Source organism: Colius striatus, chromosome Z (assembly GCF_028858725.1).
Source record: "Colius striatus isolate bColStr4 chromosome Z, bColStr4.1.hap1, whole genome shotgun sequence".
Taxonomy (NCBI): Eukaryota; Metazoa; Chordata; class Aves; order Coliiformes; family Coliidae; genus Colius; species Colius striatus.
Window position 1 is genome coordinate 7,393,563 of NC_084790.1, and position 26,885 is coordinate 7,420,447.

The following is a 26,885-nucleotide window of genomic DNA, read 5'->3' on the forward strand; positions in this document are numbered from 1 at the left end:
GACTTTACATTCCCTTGTAGCTTTTTTCATCTGTTATCCCTCCAGCACAAGTGATGTGTTAATGTAAGAATTCTCTTTGTACAGAGAACAAGTTGAAACTGTGTTGGGAGTAATTCAGTTTGGCATTTTCTTCCGCTTAAAACTGATGCAGATTTTTACACAAGTCTACCTTAAAACACAGAGTTGTTATTATAATCTTTAATTATTTCACTGTTGCTTGAGCAGGTTTAATGATTCCTATTTTGGGGATTTTTGTTTGTTTCTTAAGACTGAGGGAGCAAAAGGCTATGCCCACTGGGTGTGTTCAACACTGCTGGATAAAAGAAACAGAGAGACTGAACTATATCAGTACAACATTGTTCAAATGAATGCTATTCCAACGGCCCATGTGGTCTTGAGCAAATATACAGGTAGGTAATTTCAGTGTCTCACTTACCTGTCAAGCCAAAGAAATCCATTCAGAGTGAATGGATCCCTCTATACTAGTTCTGGCAAAGAGTGATCTGGCTGGGTTGGGGAGTGGTTTTTGAACTGGGTAGGTGAGACATGGATTTTTATGGTCATACAAAGATGAAATAGATGTGAGGTCTGTCTTCCTACTCATTCCAGCAGAAGATGTTTCAAAGACCGATCAAAATAAGGACCCCAGAGCCTTGCTCATGTTTGTCACTAGGTGTTCGCCATCAGGCTTCTTTTGTCTGTGTCTGTGTGCAGAGATGGAGACAAATCCTTACTCCTCTGCCTCTGTGCCATGATGTTTGGCAGAAGCCTGCTCATGGGTGATGTGTAACCCCATAACCTTGAACATATTGGTTATGTTAACCTTCAATAGAAGATGGACTGTGTTCCCAGGCATGGTTCCAAGCAAGTGTGGCTTCTCTGTTGGAGTAGGCTTGTGTATGTCTAGCCTGGAAGGTACACAAAGCAAATGTGTATTTGCTTTAATCTGCATCTGTTACTGTAAATAAATACTTTGATGAGTAGCCTGTTGCTGATTTTCGAGAGCTACAAAATAAGGTGTGAGCACTTAAAATGAGATAAATGTGAGGCTGTATTTCTTTGTCTGTGCAATCACTGTTCTTAAATGGACTGCAGGAGGGGCTCACGTGAACCTTCCTGGTCTGGGAAAAATGGTTAGGAGTCTGAGATGTGATGACAGCTGACAAATCTGTGCCTTGGCTACTAAAAAGTATTTCAAAATAAACCTTAAGATTCTATGAGCATTTTACTAGAGTCAGTACAAGTGGAATAGTTTCATATTATGTTACCAAAAACCCAAACCACTTAATGCTGAAGAACAAAATATGTTGAGTGTATTAGTGCTGTTTCATAAGATTTGAAATGTTTTTGAGCTAACCTGATGTCATGTTGTGTGGCTTCGTATCTCTTCTCTGTTTTCCTGCAGCCTGTCAAAATGATTCCAGTGAGCAACTGACAGCAACACTTGGCAAAGTGTTTTGTATATGTGCATACGCTATGATATTGATGTTGCAATGTTTTTGTAATGTTATTTCACAGCTTTTTCTGGTCATGTTCTCTTACATTGTCAATTCTGGTTTTTTAGAAAGAAATCCAGACGATGCATCTGCTTTCACGATGCTCGGCTACTTGAATGAGTGTATGCACCTAAAAAGGCAGGCAGCAGATGCCTATGAGAGGTAAAGTGTACACCTGTGGAAAGTTTAGAATCATAGACTCACAGAATGGTAGGAGTTGGAAGGGACCTCTAAAGATCATCTAGTTCAAGCAAGTCCACCTAGATCAGGTCACAGAGGAACGCATCCAGATAGATTTTGAAAACCTCCAGAGAAGAAGACTCCACACCCTCCCCAGGCAGCCTGTGCCAAGGTTCACTCACCCTCACAACAAAGAAGATTTTCCTTAAGTTTAAGTGGAACATTCTGTGTTCCAGCTTATGTCCATTACCCCTTGTCCCACCACTGGGCACGACAGTAAATTGTGTTGCCCCATTCTCCTGACATCCACCTTTTAAATACTTGTAGGTATTAATGAGGTGCCTCCTCAGTTTCCCTTTCTCCAGGCTGAACAGCCCCAGTTCCCACAGCCTTTCCTTATAAGGAAGATGCTCCAGTCTCCTGATCATCTTGGTGACCCTGTGCTGGACTCTCTCCAGCACTTCCCTGTCCCTCTTGATCTGGGGAGCCCAGAACTAGACACAGGACTCCAGATGAGGCCTCACCAGGGCAGAGTAGAGGGGGAGGAGAACCTCCCTCGCCCTACTGGCTACGCTCTTCTTGATGCATCCCAGGGTGCCATCAGCCTACATATAGAAGCTGCTATATTGGCTTACTGATAGAAGCTCCTTCTTTTTCAATGTGCCATCTTTTCCCGTAGTAAACCTTACTGTCTCAATTCAGCAGTATATTTCAAATATGTGTACTGTAAGGGGAGATGTGGGAATGGACGTAAATTTGAAATGCAGAACACAGAACTGAAGAAGTAAAGGTATTCAAAGTCTTACCAGAACATTTAGCTAATTCACTGTATGGGATTTCATTGGTAAGGTTGGTTTCCATTTTAGCCCTTACACCATACTAATTAATGGAGGGATTTGGCTTTGTTTCTGTTTTTTTCTTCTCTCCTTCTCAAGTGATAGAGGGAGGTGACAAAGGAAACCATTTTTGGTGAACATATTTGATAATGAATTTAAATGGTAAAATAGGCTCTGTTTGAGCTTAATTAGCACAAAAAAGCTTCTGCATAAGACATTTGTCCATTCTGCTTGGATAACTGTATTTGAAATACTCGTGTTACAGTTGGATGGTAATTATTCTTAATTGTGGTTATTTTCAGGGCAGCTTTGTTGCTGAAAAACTCAGAGGATACAGAGAAATACAATATAGCGATGCAAGACTATGGCAGGTCACTGTGGTAAGTGTTTATTGACGTATTTTAACAGCACTGACTTCAGTTTTGTATGTAGTGAATGCAGTGACACAAAACATAGATGATATTGGAAGGTGGTTGCTAAAAATAATTTCTCAAACAACACTCTTAACTGTGAACAAGTTTGACTGAACTTTCTGACCCAGGAATGGGTAGTATATTTAACAAAGGAAAAAAAAAATCCAATTGCGATTGCTCTGTGTCTTCACAGTCTATAACATAACAGTGATTCCGTTACCGTTAGCTTAATACTTACATGCCTTAACATAGGCTACACAATGTGGTCTTCAGAATAAAATGTTTTTATTACAACCTCCATGCTTGAGATGCATAGTAAGATTAGTCTGAATAAAGGAGCTCCAAGATTTATTCAGAATCCTTTCCACCTGCCCTTTGAATTTGTATTGATTTGCAAAACCTGAAGCGTGTGGGATTGAGGTGCTATTTACTTCTATCTGATCTTTCAACTGGTCACTCTCTGCTGCAGCCCTACTCACAGTTCGAAGTTCTTTTCATAATTTCCTTCTTATTCTGAGGGAAAGTAAGACACAAGTCTTAACACATGAGGGCTTTCAAACTTCTCTTTGGTATGAGATACTTCAAACTGTACTAATTAGATATTTGTCATCTCTGTAGGGAAGCTTCATTTATTCTTACGTTTCTGTGCATGGCATTGGTACTTCTAGGCTGTAATGTGATAATTCATTCTTGTAACTTCAGGGAGGGTTTTAGAAGGAGCTCTTGGGTTTCCTGTAGTCTGGCATCCAGGCTGTGTGTATGGTGATTCATGTGTGCAGCTTACATGAGAGCAAAGCTCCAGTAGCTACTAACTAGTTGTTATAAACACACTCTTGTGTAATTCCTTCCATAATGGTCTTAAAAAAAAGAATACTGTACCTCACTCTGCATATGCACTTGCCTATCCAGGGGCATGCATACTTTGATTTGCTTTTTTCATGTTTCTCCTCTGCTGTTTTCTCCTACTGCATTGTGTGACATCCTTACATATATCTGTCATGCAGATGGGGAGGACTTTTTCATATCATTACTCTCCATTCATCAGATAGTTGGACAGAGTAACTGCTAGAACAGAAGGAAGGTGAGGAATATTGCACATTCTTGCTCTAATCTCGCTCTTTTCCAGGTGTCTGCTTGCAACTGCTGTGGAAAAGAGGGTGCTGGTCTGCGAGTACAGCTTGTTTGAATCATAGCAACCACTCCTGCTTCCTTCATGTCAGTGACTGTTTTTGTTTTTACAGTGCCCTTGATCAGTGTGATAAGGCCATTGAGGTTTACTCATCAATACCCCTAACTGAGTTTGATAGCATTGTGGGGATAGCGTTAGCCTACTTCAAGAATGGGCTTTTTCAAGAAAGTATTGAAGGTAAGTATCTGCCTAATTCAAAACATTATGGAGCACTTCTCTTGATATTAATCTTAAAAAAATTTGTCAGGCCAGCATAGCCATAATTCAATTTATTTCACTCAGCCACAAATTACACAACTATTGTAGTGTATTGTAGAGTGTTTAGCAACTAGAACTGTTCAGATATAACGGGAAGCTACATTTCTCCAAGTGTTTAATTCTTGTCCATTAAGCTGTTGTGCCCTTAACTTCCCTTGTTGTCAAATTAAGTAGCTTTCCTTGAAAAAAAAATCAGTTCCCAGTGGAAGTGTAATATGTTCTTCAAAGCACTTTGGCTTTAGTGTCAAGTGTTTGGCAGTGCCAAGGTGTGAGGCTTCACAAAAAGGTAAACTAAATTGTCAATGTGGAAGTGTAAGCATTTGCAAAGGAACAGACAGCATTTTAACTAATAAGTTTTAAATTGGAGTGGTATGTGCACATCTGAACTGCTATCTCAAAAATAAACTATTGGAGGGGAGTGTTTAATCTGTCTTCTTTCAGACTTTTTCTGGATATCCCAATACTGTTTTTCAGTTCCCTTTCCACTTGCTACATCTTAACTCCCAGGACCTGAACAGCCATGTAAATCTGGTGTTACACAACATACAGTTACTTCCAAAGCCTTGTTCAACTTTTTTTGTCTTTTGTCTGTGATCTGAGGTGTGAGAATGCAGTGAACCTGAAACCAAATGGCTTCTGCATGTGTGTTCTATATCATGCCTTTCTAGAGGCTTTATAATCATAGTGTATTTTTTCTCCATCTTCAATTCTGTGTCTTGGATTTTTACCAGCATATAAAAAAGCCTTGTCTGTTGCTGAGTCTGAACAAGATAAAGCACGTATCCTGACTGCCTTGGCAATATTAGAGTATAAACAGAACAGAGTTGATGCTGCAAAGACACTGCTGTTCAAATGGTGAGTGAAGGGAATAATAATCAGTATATGATGTTTATTTTACTGCTGAATCATCAAATTTACCTTTTTTGGGGAATCCAGGTGCATATATTCTTTTTGTATTAAACAGTGCATACACTGTTCTTTTAAGTGGTTACATGTGATATATCTGTTTTGGTTTATGGCCCATGTCTTTGTATTCTTGAAGCAGTATAGAGTGGAAGTGGGCTAGACAGTCTGAATGTTTGATAACCTTGATTTGTAGTTTTAATAGGTTTGTGTTCCAAGAGAATACTCATCTGTAGTTGTCCTAAGCAGTAGGCAATCTTTTTTCTCTGTTGTTGCAAGAAATCTGTATGACTAAGTGAAAATGGTATCTGTTTAAAGAGTCAGAAATCTTAAGAACAGTTGTGTTAAAAGTATCATAGACAAGAACAGTCTTATACTTTCCCTTTGAAAAGGAACAGATCTGTAACACTTCCTCCTTTAAGTCATGAATGTTTTGGGTTTTTTTTTCCAAAGCTGTGGAGGCAAAAAGCCTGTCCATCATTGTTAGTCTCCTGGTAGCTATGGATTGAGACTTAACATATCAACCTCTCAGGGTCAACTCTCTGGCAAGAGAGAACTCCAGAAGTGGCTGCAGAGTCTCAATTTCCAGCAGACTCCTGAACTTACTTGAAATAGTGAAGATCCGTGACTTAGTACATGCTAAATACTGAATAACTGATGATTAACTAGCTAGGAGCTTGATACTTCATGCATCCTGTTTCCTAGAGGATGTTACTTGTTTGTGTTGAGATTAAAAAACAAAAAGAAAATTATTTAGGAAAGTAACACTACAATGAGCGTGTCTAGATCTGCATTGGGACCACAGTGCAGCAAAGGTTCACAGTGGATTTTCATAGTAAGAACAAAAATGGTGCATTCCAGTTCAACAAAAATGTGTCTGTCGACTGGAATTCATGTGAGATGAAGTAGGGACCAAAACATACAATTGAAAGCTTACATTCTTGTCTTTTTTTCAAAGGCAAGAGTAATCATTAGAACTTTGATTAGGAGCCTGTAGTCACATGATAACTGAGAAGCAGCAGAACTTAATTCTGTAGTTATATTTAGGACATTACAGGGAAGTAACTCCAAATTGCTGTTGCCATGCACTGTTTTGTTATTTACCTCTATTCAGTTTGTATTGCAATTTATTTATTTGCTTTTATTGTAAGAACACCTTCAGTTAAGGTCTTTGATTTTGCTTGTTTGTACCGAGCTAACTGGGAGTACTATTGATATGAGGTTAAGTTGCCTCTCATAATGAAATGGTTGGAACAGTGCAACTGACAATGGTACTAAAAATAATAGATAGTGGAAAGCAGACTAAAACTACCTTATGGTGAAACAGATCTTGTTGTAAATAAGTCATAGTTTCTCAGAATATCCCTGTTCTCAGAAAAAGCAGTTCTGTGCAGCGGATTCATTTCTTGCTTTTTCCTTCCTGGATTTCTGTAAATAGACATACAACAACTCAGGTTTGATACTACTTTAGAAGTACATATGTCTCCAAGAAAGGAAAATAGTTGCCAGTGTTACACATTGTCTCATATCATTCATTTTACTGCTGCTGCTGAAGTTAATGTGTCAGGGTCTTGCCAAGTAGTTATACATTATAAGCTTGAGTGCTGAAATGACACATAACCGCTGCTGTTTTCCTTATCCTGAGACCTCAAGGATACTGATTAGCTTGATCCATGGTCCCAGTGAGAGGCTGTTATTTCTGTATGCCGTGCATGATACATAGGAGCAAGAAAACTCAGAAGCAGCAAGTACTGTAATGTTAACAGTAAGGTTAATTTGTGCTCCAAAATAGTCTCTTCTCGTCTCCTTTTGTTTCAACAGCTCATTAAAAGAACATAGTATGGAAAGTCTGAAGGCTTTGTGCACACTAGGACTGGTACAGCAGGATGCTACTCTTGCAACAGCAGCCCTAAAAGAGCTACTGAAGCATGAAAAAGGGAATGATGGGATTTATGACAGATGCCTTATTGCATCTGCTGTTTATGCATTGCAAGGTAGAAATGTGTTGGTCCAGAGAGAAGTCTCCAAAGCAATACACAGGTATGTATTTTGTCTTTCTTTAGGTTGCCTTGCAAATGTGTCGTGTTGATTGCATTGAATAGTAAGCAGAGTTCTGCTCACTTGCAACATTATTCTAAAAGAAAATCTAAATATTGTTTTTCAAATGTAAAGTCCTCACTTAAGGTTGTAGCATCAGCTGAAAAATTTATGGAATCAAACAGCAGAAATTACATTACTTGTTTGGGGTTTTCTGTTTGTTCTTTTCATGGCTTCTTTGGTAGCTAGATCATTGTTCTGTGAAACCATTTATCATCATATGTAGGAGAACCTTCAACCTGGAAAAATCTACAGGGCTTTTACTTAATATTAGCACCTTCTCAAGCTGTTTGTTCTGTTAGCTAAGTGTCTATTTAAAGGTGTTTTGATTAACCTTAGCCTTCTAGAAAGGGAGAACATTAATCAATGCCTCTAAGCAAGACACCTCATAGTCTTTGCAAGTGTTTCTGGAAGCTAGTCTTCATGCATATTGTTTTTCCCCAACTGCAGTTAAAATTCCTTGTTCTTCACGCTGTGAAGACAAGACCTGTTCTCTTAAAGTGTATTTGTTTTCTTCCCATGAGTATTGTTATACATATTGTACATTTTATTTCTGGTGCCAGCAATATAACTTCAATATGGTGGTGTTTGTTTTAAACTACTACCCACTCCTACTTTGAACCACACTGGGTTGCTGTCTTAATAGAAAAAGATCCATTTGGGGTTTGAGTCAACTGCCTACCGTGTCATGGAAGACCAGGTTCCTTATCTAATCCAGAAAGTGTAATATCCTTGTTCTTTTCCCAGTAACCCTGATAATTCTGCCCTCTGGTCTCTTTTGTCTCGACTAGTTCCACTGTATGCATCACAAAAGGCAAAAGTAAGTGCATTGCTGTAATAATGCTCTTTACATCCTTGGTAGACTGTGCTGTTTCTTAGTTAAAAACACCCCACCCTTCAGTACACAGGCATTTGTTAGTATGAAAACTTAATGCTTACATACAGAGCATACCCAATTATTTGCATCTTTTAAGGGGTATCAGTCCTTTTGTTGCAATAAACTCACAGGAATAAGTGTACTGTAATTTTTCCGACAAGAAAAGGCTGTAGTGTATATTTTTAGTTTAGTTTTACACATAGATATACATAAATATGTATTAGGATTTACTTATCTTGAGCTTGGTTAATTGAGTCAATTTCACTTTTCACACTAGCTGATATTTCCCTACTCCTTTTATGCTTATTATTAGCTCTTCTCCAGTAAATACTCTTTGTCTTAATTTATGTCAATTATGTAAACAGAAATAGCCCCTGAAAATAAATCCATTTCTACGTGGGACTAAAATTAGAAACAAAACATATGGATAGGGTCTAATCCTGAATGTCTTTTCCTTACATAAAGAGGTTGTGCTGTGGGCAAGGAAAAGATCTTATCGTGTAAACTTTGTGTTTCTGATTAACAAAGATAAAAAGATCTTGGTGTTACATTTTGTATCAAGTCTCTTAATTAATCAGTTATCTAACCAAATAATTATCTTCAATCTTGCAGGAGGGGGCTGTGGCAGGAAGCATTGCACATGAACTTGATGTAAAGTGTGGAAAGGTTTGGCTTTCTTAAATGCAGACTTTATAATCCCATAAGGAATCCTGAAATTAATTCCATCTAATCACTTATGGTGTTAAGTCACTTTTACGTTCTGTTTTATAGGAAGTCCTTCTGAATATTGCAGTTAATCAGTTGGCAGCAGGACGTCACATGTTGGAAGATGAGAAAAACAATCCTCTGAAGAATATTCAGAAGGCAATCCGCCTCTGTCCAGGTTACTCTTGTTCTCAAACTAGTGGATTTTTTTACCCATCAGAAAAAAAAATTATTTTGCTAAAGAAAAAACGTACTTTTCTTGGATTATTTTGTTATTTTAGGATATGTTTTGTCGAGAATGTACTTAGAGCTGAAATTTTAACTGTCGTTCCAAATTCAGACGTGGGGAATTAAACCCGACAAGAGAAAAAAAAAATCGGTTGGGTTTTAAGGGTTACTCTGAAGACAAGTTGTTTGTGCCTCAGCAGGAGAAGTGATAAATATTACTTTAGTATTTTAGACAAAAAACACAGGTTCCTACACAAAGCAGAAGAGATTTATTCGCTTAGCTTGAGAATACGTGTTCTGTTACAATACTCTGGTTATGAACTATAGACAGCTGTTCTGTATGAAGTGCAGATCTAGTGAGGTTTTCAAGTGATAATTGGCACTTCGCTGAGAAATACCAAAACTTTTTTTCATCTGCAGTAATTTTGCTGTGATCCATTAGTGTAGCTGAAAGTTAAAAATTTAAATTACTTTACTACATGTGCATGCCAGAGTATCACTGCATCACTGTATCAGAAGCATTATACTTTACATTTTACTTTATTAGATCTTTAAGCTGTGGTTAATGTTGCTGACAGAATTCATTCTCTTTGCGGTGAAATTTTACATGGGTCAAATCTTCAACTAAGCTGGGCCCACTTGAGGACAGAAACCACTCTTCCAAGTTATAGTTGCTCTTCATGAGTAAAGCTGACACTGGAATTATCTGACAGTAGAAGTAGGCACCATAACTAGTGGTCAGAGGCAGCTGAGTCTATGACTGTGAATGATATCTTGGGATTTTTGCTACCACTGTTATATAGCACAAAGCAGTAGTCGAGTTTAATCTCTGTAATCAGAAGTTAACTGGCAGTTTCCACTAGCACACCATTGACTATATGAAAAATATATTAATTGGCTTTAGAAATAGTATCTTTATCTTGTAACTTAAAGAGTCTTAATACTTAGAGGCAAATAGTTACCAGCTGCCTTGTACTGAGCTGCTGTGAGGGTCTGATTGAATTGCCTTGTTCTAGCTGTCTGTAATTTAAAATGTGTGATTCCATTGAAGGCTGCATTTTTATGCTTTTTCTGGTACAGACCATTCTAAATGAATCGTCACACATTTTGAATGGGCACGAGTTGCCTTTAACCATTCTTTTCCAGATAATCCTTCTACCTGGGCAGTGCTAATGGCAGCCTGTCATGCTGAAAACACCGTTGTCTGCCTCAACAACACGCAGCCAAAACGAACTGGTCTAGAGATGACACTTGTATCTACAGTTTCAGCCAAAAGTAAGCAACACAACTTTCTAGTTTGAAAAAATAAAGTCTAAATGCTGAGCTTCAGAAACTCCTCTGAGCTTCAGAAACTTGCAAATAAGCTGAGAATTGCTCAGCAGTGGATTGAGCTGTAACTGTGTTATCACATAAGAATACTAAGTGCTACTGCACAGCTAGGGTTAATTACTTAATCTCACCTTGCTTTCCCCTCCAAAGCCTGAAACGCTTTTTTTAAGAACAATACCTCTGAACTGGGATGGATGGATGGATGGATGGCAGTGGAGGAGCACTGCTTACAAGGAAAGGCTCTTGAGTTCCATTACTCTTCCAATAGAGTGATAATCTCAGCCTCAGTTTTGCTCATTGTCCATAGTGTTTTAAAAACTGGAATTAAAATTCCATGTTTGAGTGTTTGTTCTCAAAACCATTAACTTAAATGTTGTGGTTTTTTTCTTCTCTTGTTGCTTATAGTTTTGCCATCTCTTGCTGTTCCTACTAATAAGGAAGCCACATCAGGTTAATAATCCTAAAAAGTTCACCTTTACCAGATGTAGAGCATGTGGCATGGTATGGCACTGCAGCATACACAGTGATCTGGTTAAGTGTTTTATCTTTTTTCCAGCTGGAGAAAATAATCTTCCACGTAATTATATCCAGACTCTTGAAGACTGGTGTCTCTGTCAAGCTATTACCAGTCTAGAGGAGACTGGTAAACTTTCAGAAGCTGAAGCACTTTGCACCAAGGTATGATGGCATCCCACTGGCGGATTATGGTAGAGTTGTATAGGAATTGTTATTTGTGTGTTTTACAGAAAGGTAATCTTTGTATGAGCATCTGCCTATCCCATCAGGGCTACAAGACGCAATAGTTGTTGGCATTTTCTCCCCTCCTTAAGATACTTACTCTATTTGCAAAAACAAAAACTGTTACTAGTTGAAACAAACAGCATATGACATGACAAAGCTACGTCTGCCTTTCCTGCTGTTAGTTATTAACTTAGTAGTAAGCAAAGCGTTACAGAAATTCAAGGCAAGAAGTCCAGGTAGGAGACTTGTAGGGGACCTAAATGTCTTCTGCTCTGTTATGTTGGTTCTTCACTTCAGAGCCACAAGTTTAATTATTAATAAGAAAAGTCTTGAGGCAACATAGCTGGGAAAGGGGATGGGATGGGATGGGATGGGATGGGATGGGATGGGATGGGATGGGATGGGATGGGATGGGATGTTAGCAGCCTCAAGTGTGAGTTTCATGTGTTCATGAACAGAAGACTTAGCAAAAGCTTCAGTCTGCTTCAGCTTCTGCTTCGGGAGGGTCTCTGCACATTCACGCATTCTTCACAAAGCAGCAGCTTGTTAAGGACTCAGAGTCAACAGTTTATTTTTAAAGAAAAGTGGGTAAAAAGGACTGGTGTTTCTTAGATCTGGCTTGAGCTTTAATTCTTGGAAGCACTGTGATTTGAACAGGTAAAACACCATGTAATGTTACTTGCAGAAGCTTCACATGCTTCACCTGAGAAGCATAATGCAACAGATGGGTAGTCTTCAGTCTTTGGTATTTCGTGTGGGTTTGTTCCAAAAAATATTTGGTAGGTGTCTGCTGTTATTGAACAGGAAATGTTTACTAAAGTATTTCTGTTCCAGTGGCAGTAAAACACCCAACTTAGAGAAGTGAAATTGCTTGGAGCATACTCAAGATCACTTTTATCTGCTGGACAGGTTTTTGCTTACATTAGCACAAAACTTGTAAAGACTTTGAAGCCAAAGGAGAGCTAGGGGATTGCCATTTACTTATCTTTCAAAAACCTCAAAGGAGAGAACATGTACAAATTTTAGGATGCACTTTAAATGGAGACAGAAAAAAACATGACCTATGTTAATGCTTTAGTTCCTGGAACATTTGTGCAGAGTAGGGGTAAAGTGCCATGTTGTGAGTACCCTCAGGGTGCTTTCCATGCTGCGTTCTGTAAAGCCCAAAGTGCAAAAATCAAGCTGTCTTCTAATATTTGAAAGTGATAATTCTGATAATATGTTGGGCCTTGTTTTGGTTTAGGGTTTAAAAAGCTGCCCTGAGCACCCAGCTCTGTTTTTGCTTTTGAGACAAATTCAGTGTAAGCAGCTGCTGCAGTCTCACAAAGAACTTCCAGACAATATCCTGGAGGAGCTTCGCAAGACAGTCATGACTAGCTCAACTTCAGTTTCAGCCTGGCAAGTAAGTATTGATCCTCTCCCTGACTTTGGTGTGTTGCTTTCAGCAGAGTATGTACCACACAATGGTTTCCTAATATAGTGATACGCAAGTCCTTATTCAGCATCTCAAAATCTGAGTGTGTTTATCCACAATCTCCTGATGTCACTTGTAAGCATTCTTTTGAATAAGTTGTGTCAAAAGAAAAGATAATTTACTCCCAGTAAGAGTGTTCACTCACTCCCTTCCGTGGCCTTACAAGGGATTGATTTTAGTTAATAGAAAAGTGCTAGAACTCGTTTCATTTGCTGCTTCTGTGAGACAACACGTCAAGAGACCTTTCTGGTGATGCAGTCTATTTCCTGACTGTTGCTGTTACTGTCTTCTTTTACCAGTGTTGACAGAGTGTTGTTTAAAAAAAATCCATCAACTTTAAGAGTCCTTGTAGCAGTTACAGGATTTATGGTGCTCCCTCTGCGTGTTAAATAAAACCCTGTTTGTGGCAAGATTCACTAAAGTTGATTTCAATCTTAGAAGACTGGTGCAAGGCTGCTGTAGAAATCATTATTTCACTTGTTGTAAGGCTTCAAATCCTCTTCCCTTCAAGAACATATGAGTATCATTTGTGGAAAGTTTCATTTTTGACACATTTTACTTTGGTTTGTAAGACTTCATTTTTCTGAACTGCAGAACTCAGATTGGATTTGCAAAATGTGAGGGTGTGCAAGACATAATTGTATCCTCTGTTTTAATAATATATTTCGAAAGTGGAGTTAGGGCTTATGTACATTCTTCAGTCATCCCTTGCTGAGCCAATTGTCATCTTGCTTACAAGCAGAGCAAATAAGTGACTGAAAGTGTATGTGATCTGGAGGGAGGCAAGTGTTGCTTTGGGTTTTTGTGATCAAAGGCACTGATAAGGTACCTCTGAGGAAGATCTTCTTCAGTCTGCAAATAAAGAAGATAGTTCACAGGAGTTGGATGTCCTGGCTACTACATCTCTTCCTAGGAGATAGATCTATGCTTTTATATTTTCTGGGTATGGCTTTCCTAAGAGTTTGGTAATTATTTTGTCTTGCTGGGAAGTATCCATCAGGATGCATTACAATTTTACTAAGTGAGAGGAGCCATTAACTTTGCTTTTTGCTTAAGTTTTTGGCTTTTGTCTTCTAAATGGTTGTTTTGCAGGACTTGGATGGCTATTATACTTTTTGTGCTGTGACCTACCAGGAAAACAGAGAAAACTTGATGTGTCAGAGCTACCATTGTTTGTTTGTGTGAGGGTTCTTTTCTTATTTGTCTCTTGAGTGCTGGATATCTTTAAGTGCTGAATATCTTCTACTATAAAGAACTGCACTTTTTTTCTGCACGTGAATGGATGTTTTACATTACAAATCAGTCCTGCAAGCTTGATGTCAAGAATGCCCAGTCTCACTAGTGCTAATAAGTACTTTCTAGTGTGTCTCTTCTTATTGATCAGTAACTTCTGTGTATCAGAAATAGTTGAGAATTTTGCCCCTTCTCGCACCAGACAGTCTTTAGCTAACAAAAGTCTAAGGAACTTTGCCTTAAAGCAAGGTAACTGGTTTTTTTTAATAAGAAATTACTTTGTTTGCTGGGTCATCCAGCAAAGAATATTTCTAAATGTGGCTTATGCATCCTAATGTGTATCGTGTACATGTCAGGAATTTGCAAACTTGTGGCTACATGTGCTTCAAAAAATGTGATATGACTACAGAATTGAAGAAGGAGGAGTTAGACTCCTTTTCCGTCTCTTCATGAGCAAATCCAGGACATCTTGTGCTTGGCAGAGCAGGCAGTAGGAGTGTGAGGCTCTGCAGAGATCCCAGTGTCTACTTCCTTTGCCCCATCTGGCACCTACAGCATGACTTTGCTGTGTTAGACACTGTGTAGCCCAAGCCTAAGCCCATCATCTCGGTTCAGATTACTTGCATCACTCAGCTGGCCTTGAAAAACTTTTGTTCTAGCAAAAAAATGTCTTTTCATCACTACAGCACTTTTAGAGACAAATGAGGCACTGAAAAATGCTTTTCTAGTCCAAAGGATGGCTTTCACCAAGCCAGTTGTGTAATTTGCTCACCTGTGAGCAATCTGCAGATTGAAACAGCTGTCTGACAGTCAAACAGTCAGCATAACTCTGAAATAAGTTGTAGTGAGGTATCCAGCTCTGCAGCAGATAGCATTTTCCTGTGGGGCAGTGTGCAGTATGTTGTTAGAATGAGGGATAAGTGGGTGGTGGTTTTAGCTAAGAGTATTCTGTGGTGCTCTCATAAATAGAGCTAAATGGTAATACCTAACGTATGTGTATTTGGGAGGCTCCCTAACTGGTTTTGTCGGATGTTTCTTTTCAGTGGCTGGCAAAAGTATATCAGTCCCAAAGAATGATGATGGGAGCAGAGATGTGTTACAGAAAGAGTCTACAGTTGGCATCACAGCAGGGCAACTGGAACGGGAAGTTATCCAGTCTGCTAGGACTCGCTATGCTTGCACTGGAAATCTGCATGGTAGGGTAATAAAAATTGCATAACTGCATAATTTAACAGGAGTTCATGGGATGCAAGGATTCTGCAGTCTTCCAGTGAAGCCTCTGCTTGAACAACTTTGCATTTTATGAATGACAACTAGAGAATAAAATGAGACTGCAAGGGGCTGTGGACTCTTTTTACAAGATCTTTTTGTAAGAGAGGTCACTGTGAAGTAATTACATGGAACCACTATGTACATAAAGAGACTGATTTGTTCCATAAGGCTTATTTCTGTAGAAACAGATTCAGTTTGATGATCCAAACTGAGATACCCTTCAAGTTTCTGTTCTCTTGTTCAGACAACGGGCCTAATAAATTGTTTTTCCTGCACTGATGCCTGCAGGCTTAAGTCAAGTTTCAAGTAGCTTTATGCAGTATGGTCATTTCTAGATACAGTGCCTTACCTTGAAGTATAAAAGCAATCTAAGAGAACTGTACCTTGTGGTACAAAGAAAATTATTCTACTCCTTGCCCCAAGGGACCGGATGAATATAACTCAAGTTCTTGGCCTGTGTCTTGTCTGCTGTTAAGTATTGTCACTCTAGAAACTTGAAGTGCACTATCAGACTTCTTTAAAGCCTGATGTAAACTGTAGGTACGTTTGTGATCTTGGCTAACAGTTTGCCATGATTTTAACAGATGGTCAAGCTAACAGCCACAATCAGAATTGGGCAAACAAACCTTCTATATCCTTGGTGCCTATTCAAGAGAAGTTACTCAGTTTTACTGAGGATAAAGCTTCAAAACTGTTGCTCTTGGTGGGAAAAGAAAATCTGCCTCAATGTACATGAGTTTCTGTCTCACAAGCCATATGCTTCAGAAGGCAGAAATTTCTCAAATGACAGGATTTTTCCTGCCATGGTTCTTCTGTCCATTTTCTAGTGGTCTCTCTCTGTGTTTCCTATAGCTCCTAAATGTCTCCACAGGTCACAGGGTGCCCTCTAACTTAACTAGTCCTAATTCTTCAAATATTATCCTGAATTGCCTGAGAATACACAAGACTGTTTAAAAATGTAATTGGTACAAATCTAATTGTCTCATCTCTGCTTTTTGCATGAGCAGAACAGCCAGTGAATGAATGAATCTCTGTTTGGCCTTTCTAATCTGCACTGGCTTATTGAAACATGCAAAAGCCTAGTGACAGCCACACTCAGATCCAACTAAGCTCCGTGTTTGAAAATTGCTTACCTCCCAATTATCCATCCAAATGAAAATTTGGGCACCTCTTCAACTACTCTAATCTGAATGCTATCCAGACACAATGGACATAATGAGATTTTTTTTTTTAGGCTAAAAAACACAGGGATTTGCTCAGTAGTTGTTCTATTAGGTAATTACCTTCTTGGATTTGGTTTTTACTTCTGTAAAATATGATGTAGTTTCTGAGGGTAAATTCTGCTTTCTAAAATACTCTTGTATATGGGATGAAGATTTACAAGCTGAAGAACAAGCAGGGGTTTGTAATTGAAACAAATATTACTAAAACATATATGGGAAAAGTAAAAAGACTGTTTGCATAAACAAGCAAGGGGAATTCTGGCAAGGCTGGTCCTACAATGTTTAACATGGCTTTTCCAGGCTGTTCTAACTGCTGTTTGGGGTGGAGGAGGGGTGTTAAGAAATCTCTCTTTAACCTGACAAATGCTTTATATAACTCAGAACAGATTGAATTAAACCTGCTGTCTAGAGAGCTGCAAACAAAACCTGATTTATGCTGTACAGTAAAGCTTTCTTTCATTTTCCTTTATTTTCTTTTATTTTTCTTTCTTTTTTCCCTTTTAAATTGTTTTGTTTTCTTTTCTCATAGGCTAATGTCTCAGATGAGCACTGGCCATCCTTGGTTCAGGAGGCAACAACTGAAGCTTTGAAGCTTTCTCCTTGCCCTCTGGCAGCTCTCCTACAAGCATTGCTACAGTATAATCGCAAAATGGGAGCAAGGTATGCATGATCTGTTAAGTTTAAGTGGAACACACTGTCCAAAACTACAGACAAGCATTATCCCCAGATATAACTCCAGGAACTAAAGAAAACTGAAACCAGAAATTAATTCTTGAACTAGTATGGTGGTTAAAATGGAGAGGGGAGGGAAGAGGTTAGTAATGTGGGGAGTAGGAAGCAGCAAAATCTTCCTTCATTTCTCAGAAAAAGTGTAAGACAGCTTTTATTTTAATACTGTGTTACCTAAGTGAGTCAGTCAAGAAGATTATACACTCTGAAAAATCTTGTTAAGTTGCACGGTGGAAACAGATATCACTGCCCTATCTACTAGTGGGATTCATTGTGGTCCTAGATTTGGCTCACAAAGTTCATATTCATTCTGCACTGAGCACCAGGTGCTCATTTGAGGCTTTTTGAGGAAGGGGAGGAAGATTTGGAAGTCTCCTAATTCGTGAGTTTGGTTACTAAGTCTAGTTTTTCTTTTAGAGTATTTTTACTTAAGCTATGGAAAATGGGAATACCCTTAGCATTTTTGCTTAATAATTTCATGTGGTTTTACAGATAATTCTAAAAGGCTGGCTTACTTTCTCTGTGGGCTTATAAGAAGATAACAGACAGTCCAATGTGATTGTGATGGTTGTCAATTAAAACAAAATTGGACTGGAAACTAATTTGGTCAATTAAAATCAGTCTTACTAAGGTTTAAGATACTAACTTATGTGAACAGTAAGGTGTATCACCAGATCTAATTGATCTGCTTAGACTTGTCAAAGTCCTGAAACAAGAGTCCCAGAATCTTAAGGGTTGGAAGGGACCTCAAAAGATCATCTAGTCCAAGCCCCCTGACAGAACAGGGCCATTTAGAGTACAGAGTAGCAAACCAAACCCAGATGTCACCTCTCAACAGCCTGTTACATCCCAATGTAATGGAAGGTCACATCGATAATAAAGGACACAATTCTTGAAACAAGAACCAAAACTGATGGAGCAACAGTGAATGAGTATGATATCCCTAATCGTAATTCCTAGTTTTTACTAGATTTCTAATGATGTCATAAATTTGAAGATGTCTTAGTTATCAGCCAGCAGTGTTGGAAGGTAGCATCAGCCAAACAGAATTTCAGACTTTGTGTAATACTCTTTTGGTTTCCTTGTTTGAAGGAACTGCAGTACTTTTTGTTAGTGCCTGTGTGTAATACTAAATTGTTGGGATTATTATATTTATTGTAGTACCTGCTTCTCAGAGGTACACTGTCTTCCAAAGTATTTATTTCACAGCTCATGTTATGCAAATTGCATCCTGAAATCACAGATCTTACTGAATTCACAGACAGCATGGTGTTTGTCACGTTATTGTAGCAATCGTAACATCTGCCATGCCAATCTGATTTCAGTCACTTGCTAGTTAAAGCACTAATTTCAGTGTAATATGTGAAGTTTGAAGTGTTCATTGGCATTCTAGATGCAACTACATAAGAAACAAGGGAATATACAACTCTCCTCCCTCCTTTTCTTGAGTGGTATGGAAAGATTCCCTTATGTTACTACATTGTTGCTTTCTGTGGTATGTTACATGTAATCTAGTCAGTTGTATTTGATTTAGATTGTTTTGGTTGTGCTTCTAGGGAGACTCGTCGAATGTTGGAAAGAGTGGTTTATCAACCGGGGAATCCAGAAACAGTTGTATCAGTAGCACGCTGGTACCTCTTGCAGCACCTGTATGCCAAAGATGATCATGAATTGATAGATGTAAGACATTTCATTTTATATAAAAATTCACCCTATTTACATTTAATGTTGTGCTTGTAACTTGGAAGCAGGGTAGAGAGAGGCCAGGGAACGAGGTTCTGACTTACCTGCTGTAGGGGTTTGCAATGTTTGAAGATTATATGCTGACAAGAACATCCCCCCGTTTTTGAAGTTGCATCTAGTTTGTTTGAAAGTCTTCCGTTCCTTCACACAGTACAAGTGAAAAACAAACTGTAAAATCTCTCTCTAGTCCAGACTTGCAAAAATTCTCCTAGTGACTCTGCAGTAGACAGATATAGAATCATAGAGTCATAGAATGGTAGGGTTGGAAGGAACCTTTAGAGATCGTTTAGTCCAACCCACTTGCAAAAGCAAGTCTACCTAGATCAGGTCACACAGGAACACGTCCAGGCAGATCTTGAAGACCTCCAAGGAAGGAGACTCCACACCCTCCCTGGGCAGTCTGTGCCAGGGCTCCATCACCCTCATCGTAAAATAGCTTTTTCTTATGTTTAAATGGAACTTTTTGTGCTCCAGCTTCATACCATTACCCCTTGTCCTGTATCCATGTCTTTTGAATCTCTTCAGGGATGATGACTCCATCACCTCCCTGGGCAGCCTGTGCCAGAACTTGGCAGCCCTTTTGGGGAATAAATTTTTTTCTCATCTCCAATCTAAATTTTCCCTGGCACAACTGAGGCCATTTCCTCTTGTCCTCTCACTTGGGAGAAGAGACTGACACCCCCACTAGGCCACAACCTGCAGTGAGGGAGTTGCCAAAAGCAACAAGGCCTCCCCTCAGCCTCTCCTTCTCCAGGCTGAACATCCTCAGGTTTCTCAGCTGCTCCCCATCAAACTTGTGCTCAAGACCCTTCCCCAGCTCCATTGCTCGTCTCTGGACACACTCCAGCCCCTCAGTGTCCCACTTGGGGTGAGGGACCCAACACTAAACACACCACTTGAGGTGCAGACTCACCAGTGACCAGTACAGAGGGATAGTCACTGCCCTGGTCCTGCTGGCCACACTAGTGCTGGTACAGGTCAGGATGCCATTAGCCTTCTTGGTCCCATTGGCATACTGCTGGCTTATGTTCAGCCACTGTTGACCAACATCCCCAGGTTCTTTCCCTCCAGGCAGCTTTCCAGCCCCTCTGCTCCCAGCCTGTAGCTCTGCCTGGTGCTGGTGTGGTCCAAGTGCAGGACCCAGCACTTGGCCTTGTTAAACCTCATACAATTGGCTTTGTCTCATCACTCCAGCCTGTCCAAATCCCTCTGCAGAGCCTTCTTTCTTCCAAGCAGATTAACACTCTTGGCCAACCTGATGTCATCTGCAAACTGATTGAGGGTGCATTCAATCCTTTCATCCAGGTCACTGATAAAGGTGTTAAACAGAACAGGTCCCCACACTGAGCCCTGGGGAACACCACTGCTGTGATGGGACATTGGCTTCAGTACATAGTAAATGGTACCGTAGTTTCTGTTAACTTCAGGATCCACACAGCTCTTTGATGTGATGCAAAGGGGGGTGGTTCATTTTGGCTTATAATCGGAATCGCTTTGCTATGCAGACTCTGTGTGTATTCTCCTAATAACCTCTCACTGCTGCCACTGACACGGTGAGCTCTTTTACCCAGACTAATAGCTGTTCCCTAGTGAAACTTTAAATCCCTAACAAAGTACGTTTGGAGGTACAACACATCAAGTAGGCTCAGCATTGACAAAAATCCATACACACACACACCTTGTTTCATAAAAAAGCTACAGTTAATGAGTTCAGATGATCCTGATGTGTTCTCATTGCACTTGCTTCTGCAAAGTCATCTCTACTCCCTGCTGATGACTACAGTAACTGTAATGGCTAAACACTTCCTTGTTTCCACTTAATGCTTTTTCTTTTGTATGTCTACAATGTGTTTGTATTGCAAGAGGAGTGCCAGAAGCACAAGCTTCTGTATATCTGTGAACCTCAGGCTGCCATGGGAGCCTTTTAACTAGTAGAAAACCTTCAGATACGAGATTCAGAAAATAAATCAAGGAAAGGTAAATTTAAATGAGAGAGTAAAAGAGCACCCCAACAGTGTTGCTACAGAGACTGCTCTTGTTTGGCACATTTAGACTTACACAAAGCTACTAGCAGGAGGCCACATGCATGTCTTCAGTGAGATAGGTCTCACCTAGCTCTGCTTGTTTCATTGCCAGTAGGTGACTTAATTGTCAAACTTAGTCTCAGCCTTGATAACAAATGGTGCTGTAGTAGTGCACTGCCGGGGACTACAGGTTGTAGTAAGTTACTACAGCATGGGATTTTTAAGTGCCTGATGTTCTAAGCAAGCTGATGTGTAATGTTGAATATTTCCTAGCTGGACTTAGAAGTTACTTATCTTTTAGGGAAACTACACAGCGGAAAGTAAAATGCGCTTGAGATTGGCAGTAAAATATTGTTGTGGTTTTAACCCCAGCCGGCATCTCAGCCCCAGGCAGCCACTTGCTCACTCCTCCTTGGTGGGAATGGGAAGGGAATCAGAATGGTAAAACTGAGGAAACTCATGGTAGAGATAAGTTTAATAGATAAAGCAAAAGCCAGGCATGTAAACAAAGCAAAACAAGGAATTCACTCCTCAGTTCCCATTGGCAGGCAGGTGTCCAGCCATCTCCAGGGAAGCAGAGCTCCATCACACCAAACAGTGACTTGGGAAGACAAGCACCATCACTCCAAACATCACCCCCTTCCTTCCTCCTGCAGCTTTATATGCTGAGCACAATGTCATACGGTCTGGGATATCCCTTTAGTCAGTTCAGGTCAGCTGTCCTGGCCATGGTCCCTCGCAGCTCCTTGTGCCCCCCAGCTACTTACTGTCTCAGTAGAGTAAGAAGCAGAAAAGACCTTGACCACAGTGTGAGCACTGCTCAACAACAACCAAATCATCCCTGTGAGAGCAACACAATTTTCCTCACAAAACCAAAACACAGTCCCATACTAGCTACTGTGAATAAAATTAACTCTATCCAGGGCAAAACCAGCACAAATACTAACCATAAAATTATTAACTTCTTTTTTTTCTATTCTTTTTCTCTGCAGGTACTTATAGAAAATGCCAAAGCTAATGGGGATGTTAGAGTTCTGGAACTAAATGAGCAATTGTCATCAAGTGCCTAGTATGAACTATGTTAAGTGAAAAGTAATCCTTTCATGCAACTTAATCCATCTTCAGGAGAATATGGGGTTCAAACTTTTTTATTTGTTTGTGTCTGGTCTTATTTTTTTGGTGCATCAACTGCAACTTTGTGTTTAGTTTTACTTGTTCCTGAGCGAAAGTAGGTTATTTTCTGTTGATGTGATTTCTACCATAAAATTTCTCTTTATTCAAAAGGAAAACCTGGAATTTTCGGTTCTTCCTTGCCAAAGCTTCAGTGCTATTCGCCATGGAGAGTATTTGTCTGTATTTCCTCCTTGGCCACACACAGAAATGTATTGGCCATGATGCAAGGGCTTCGTGGCAGAGAATATTACTAGTTAAGTAGCAGCAAAATTTCCTTCTCTCCCAGATGCTGTAAAGCATTCAGAGACTTAAAATGCCTGTATTCCTCTGATACATCTTGTTGTGCAGTTGAGACCCAAATCCACTTGGATCTTCATGTATGGTGTCAGTTTATACTTCAAAAATTATGTAGCTTAAGCCATTTTTAATTGCAGCAGTGTATCCTCTTGACTGAGGGCTGCAGTAAACATTCCCATCAATAAAAGCTTGTGACCATCAGGGACAGGATTGTATTTATAAATATGTGTTAGAGGCTGTATTTCTGTCTTGGTAATTCTGCTGCTGGCTGCTTAATTGAATGAATCGTGACCAGATGTGATGTCATTTTACCTTTACATACATGAAAATAAAAAAATATCAAGCAGTGATTCTAATCTGTTGGTGTCACATCTACCAGGGCATGGCGGCACGCGTGAGAGCTGCGCTTCAAAACCCACCCGGACAGGTTTCTGGGTCACCTACTCTAGATGGTCCTGCTCTGGCAGGGGAGTTGGACTAAATGATCTTTCAAGGTCCCTTCCAACCCTTGAGAGTCTGTGATTCTCTCTCGGGCTGAGCACAGCCTGCAGGTGATGAGCAGTTACACCAGACATTGCTTGTTTTCTCTATCCCTTGGCTGTCATTCTAACTGCTTATAACAGAATCACAGAGTCTTAGGGGTTGGAAGGGACCTCAAAACATCATCTAGTCCAACCCCTGTGCAACAGCAGGACCTCCTAGAGCAGGTCACACAGGAACTCATCTGTGTGGGTTTTCGTTGTCCCCAGAGAAGGAGACTTCACAACCCATCTGGGCAGCCTGTTCCAGTGCCAAATCACCCTCACAGGGAAGAAGTTTTTCCTTGTATGTCTTTGGAACCTCTTGTGTTCCAGCTGATGCCCCTTGTCCTAACATTGGACATCACTGAGAACAGCCTGGTTGCATCCTTCTGACACTCACTCTTTACGTCTTTGTAAACATTAATGGGATCACCCCCCAGTCTCCTCAAAGCTGAAGAGCTGAAGCTTCCTCAGCCTTTCATCATACAGATGATGTTCCACTCCATCGTCTTTGTGGCTCTGTGCTGAACTCTCTCCAAGCAGCACCCTGTGTTGTTCTATTAAATTGTCCTTATCTCAACCCACAAAGCTCTGTAGTTTGCCCTTGATTCTCCTCCCCGTCCTGATGAGGTGGGGAAGAGTGAGAAACTGTGGTTTAGTTATTGTCAGCGGGGTTTAAACCACCACAGTCACCATGAAGATTTTCAAGCTGCTGACAAGAGTCATGATAGGTGTCCATTTCATGATATAAAGTTTCTTAAAATTACTATCTGTCCACCAAAGTCTGATGATGGCTGGTGATTCTGTGATACAGAGAAGGGGCACTCCTAGGGCATGCAGTGAGGTGAGACTGTGTTGGACTTGGACATGCTTTCAGAACCAGTTGTATCTGGCTTAAAGGAAGCAGGATGCTGAGGTGGGCGTGCATGTCTGTGAGCAGCCTTGCATGTCTGTGAGCAGCCTTGCAGGGGGATCTCTGGAAAGCAGGCAGGCACCCTGCTGTCGCTTTAAAGAGAAAAACTAAGCTCTGCAGGCTGAGGTTTCTGTTCTGTAGAGGTGAGGAGAAACCTCTCTGAATGGCAAGAATTCCTCCTTGTCTCCCACACTTTTATTCTCCCACCCATCTCAATGCAAAACGCTTTCCTTAAAAAGATTTCTTTTTTGGTAAATTTATATGGATTGTGGTTCCCTTCACAGCTTGCTGTCACATAATCTTGAACTATCAGTAGTTGCAAATATTTAAAAGGGAACGTTGCAAAAGCCAGACTCGTGACTGGCAAGACTTGCAAGAACTTTTTTTAGCTTGCTGCTATTAAAAGCCTGGAGAAGTTCTTGCAGCCCATAGTTCGTATTGCTGGCATATGAGCTTGATATTTGTGCCTCCTACTCCTTGGTGGGAGAGCTGTCACTGCCAGCCTGACAACAGCAGAGCAAGCGGCTGCCTGCCCTTGCTTGTGTGTGGGGCAGAGATGCTTCTGCCTGAGTGTTAGCCTATACTTTGCTCAGCATTAAGCTTTCAGTGCTTTCTCACACCTAGGAGCACAGACAAGTAACAACAGGGCAACCAGCTCAGTTAACCGTAAACTCTGAATGTTCTGCATAAGAAAAAATACCCAAACAAACAGTAGGATGATTTTTCTGTTCAAAGACCATGAACTTGTACTGTGATCATTGAGAAACTTATTGAACAAGATAATTATATAGCCTGAAGTTGTATTACGTGCCCTATAGGGGAAAAAAAAACCCCACCAACCAACAACCTGCATATTTACCACCTGCTCAAAAGGACATGCTCTGGGAATGTAACTTTAAACTTCTGTAAAATCCAGCAATGTGAGGTAAAAGTCTTAGTCTCTTCATTTCTCAACAATGTATACCCTCTACAACGTCCACCCTTGTAGATGGTCTGCTGTAACACTGAAAAAACTTGTAAATTCAAGCAGATTGGAGCAGACCTAATTTTTTATACTCTTGCAGAGCTCAGCGTTAGAATGCCAAGTGCTGCACCAAGGCATGTGAGCATCTCAAGAGTGGTGAATGGAGGGCTGTTGATGGATACTACTGCCTGGGAAGTCCTGCCTTCAGCTGTTGTTACTGTAAAGGGGGAAACACAAACATTCCCCAGCTGTAATTTGTTTTGTTGTATCAGCTTATGCTGAAGGCAGAATGGAATGAGATCTCATGAATTTCAAGGTAGAACTTCTTGCTGCTTCAGGTGAGGAGGGTTTTACGTGCCTCTTACGTTTCCTTTTATACCAATGAGACAGTGGCTTCTGAGAGTTTTATTTATTAGGGTCATGCACATTCATATCATTCCCTGTATTTACCAAGAACAACCAGCATCAGATTTCTACTCAGCTTTTGAGCTTCTCTCAAAATGGTATAATGAAGTACAGTGGGTGGTTGCATTAATTTAGATATTCTTAGAGTCTAACAAAAACACACATATATACGTCTGTCTTCCCAGTACCTCTGTCTGATACTTTTATATTAAAAAAACCTGTAATTAAAATTCATGGAGAACTGTATTGATGCTGCACAAATACACCTTTACGTGGGAAAATACATCCTTAATCCTCCAGCCCAGCTGAATATTATCCCAAGTGTCTAGAATCTAGCCTTCTCTCCCGGTTACTTTCCTTTCCACCAATTTAACAGAACATCTGACAGTTAAGGCAAGAAAAGGCTGGGAGCTTCTCCTACACTCTTCAGCTCTAGAGCCTGCCACAAACAAAATGCAGAAGGGTCGTCTGCGACTTTGGTAGCTGTGCTTTGTCTTTTACAAGATGTGATTTCTAGGACTTTTTGCTCACTGGAGAAAGTTCAAGTTTATCAAAGTTTTTGTCTTCAAAGCAACATGATTATTGCTGAAGTAGCCTTCCCTACTAACTGCACCAGTTTGGTTTCAGCCGTTGTGCTGTGCTGTGCTTCTAACAGAAGCCAGCTGAAATCCACAGGTTTGAGAAACCTGCTGTTCTGTAGAGCAAAAAGCTCAAGTGACTTGAGATATGGATTATTGAAGGAGGTTTATCTGAGCCCTGTTGTATTTTCTTCTGTGGGCAATGGACAGTATTGGGCTTTCTGGAAACAAATGCACTATAGAAATTAATATTTCTATTGCAATTGCATCGTGACCTCGGTTTTTGGACTCCTTGATAAAGAAGTCATATTAGCTTCTGTTGGGAAATTATACTTGTTTCCTTTGCCCAACTCCCAGAGGTTTTCTCCCTGTTTCCTGGTGGGTTTTCTTGTTTTTTGAAGCAAAGCAAACCCCACAATATCAGTTACATTTTTGAGTGTTCTCCTGCAAAACACCACTAACTTATTCAGTCAAGTAGAGAAGATGAGAAATAAAACTTCTTAATAATGCATCTGCTAGTAATTACCTTGCATTTCATTGTCTTTAATTATTAGTTACTTGTAATGATCCTGTAGCTTATTTTAATAGGTCCAAATCGTGGATCAGTAGATACTCTGATGCCAGTTTTCATAATGCCGCTAGTACATACACTTTGTGTGCAGCTTGAGGAATTTACTAGAGCTGATTTCAATGGTTACACCAATCTAGAACTGATGTAGCTTATGTCAAGGCTAGGCTAACAACGTGATAATGGTGTACTTGTTTTCTTAAAGTTCTTTAAATGCTATGAATACCTCCGCATGAAATCTGCTTGTAAAATTTTAGGACAATCCTTAAAGTTTAACTTTGCTTCTGTGTTGAAGTACTGTCTTGTAAAACTGGTATGGAAATGATGGTGTTACAGAGTTGTTATTTTTGTGGCTGCACAATATCATAAATGTCAATAACATCATATAGGCACAGGGGGAAACAAAGGTGTGTTTAAAGGCCATTTTTTTAGCTCAATACTGCTTCTGACTGGAGAGAGTGCCTGTAAGACTGGACAAGGCCTGCTCTCATTGTTCAGTCTTATGAGAGCTCCCTT

The 26,885-nt window shown here is 40.0% G+C and overlaps 1 protein-coding gene across 1 annotated transcript in view; it reads left to right on the forward strand.

Moving 5' to 3' along the window:
• The window catches only part of SKIC3 (SKI3 subunit of superkiller complex), a 50,601-nt gene extending 27,831 nt beyond the window's left edge, over window positions 1-22,770 (forward strand). The window contains exons 27-42 of the mRNA XM_062018680.1: window positions 269-410; window positions 1,565-1,658; window positions 2,815-2,892; window positions 4,167-4,291; window positions 5,104-5,227; window positions 7,097-7,315; window positions 8,120-8,192; window positions 8,862-8,915; window positions 9,021-9,132; window positions 10,329-10,457; window positions 11,068-11,189; window positions 12,496-12,654; window positions 15,003-15,155; window positions 16,984-17,114; window positions 18,740-18,863; window positions 21,943-22,770. Coding sequence (XP_061874664.1) covers window positions 269-410; window positions 1,565-1,658; window positions 2,815-2,892; window positions 4,167-4,291; window positions 5,104-5,227; window positions 7,097-7,315; window positions 8,120-8,192; window positions 8,862-8,915; window positions 9,021-9,132; window positions 10,329-10,457; window positions 11,068-11,189; window positions 12,496-12,654; window positions 15,003-15,155; window positions 16,984-17,114; window positions 18,740-18,863; window positions 21,943-22,020 — 1,917 coding nt within the window. The 3' untranslated portion in view covers window positions 22,021-22,770. The remainder of the gene's footprint in view (window positions 1-268; window positions 411-1,564; window positions 1,659-2,814; window positions 2,893-4,166; window positions 4,292-5,103; window positions 5,228-7,096; window positions 7,316-8,119; window positions 8,193-8,861; window positions 8,916-9,020; window positions 9,133-10,328; window positions 10,458-11,067; window positions 11,190-12,495; window positions 12,655-15,002; window positions 15,156-16,983; window positions 17,115-18,739; window positions 18,864-21,942) is intronic.
• Window positions 22,771-26,885: the final 4,115 nt, after the last annotated feature.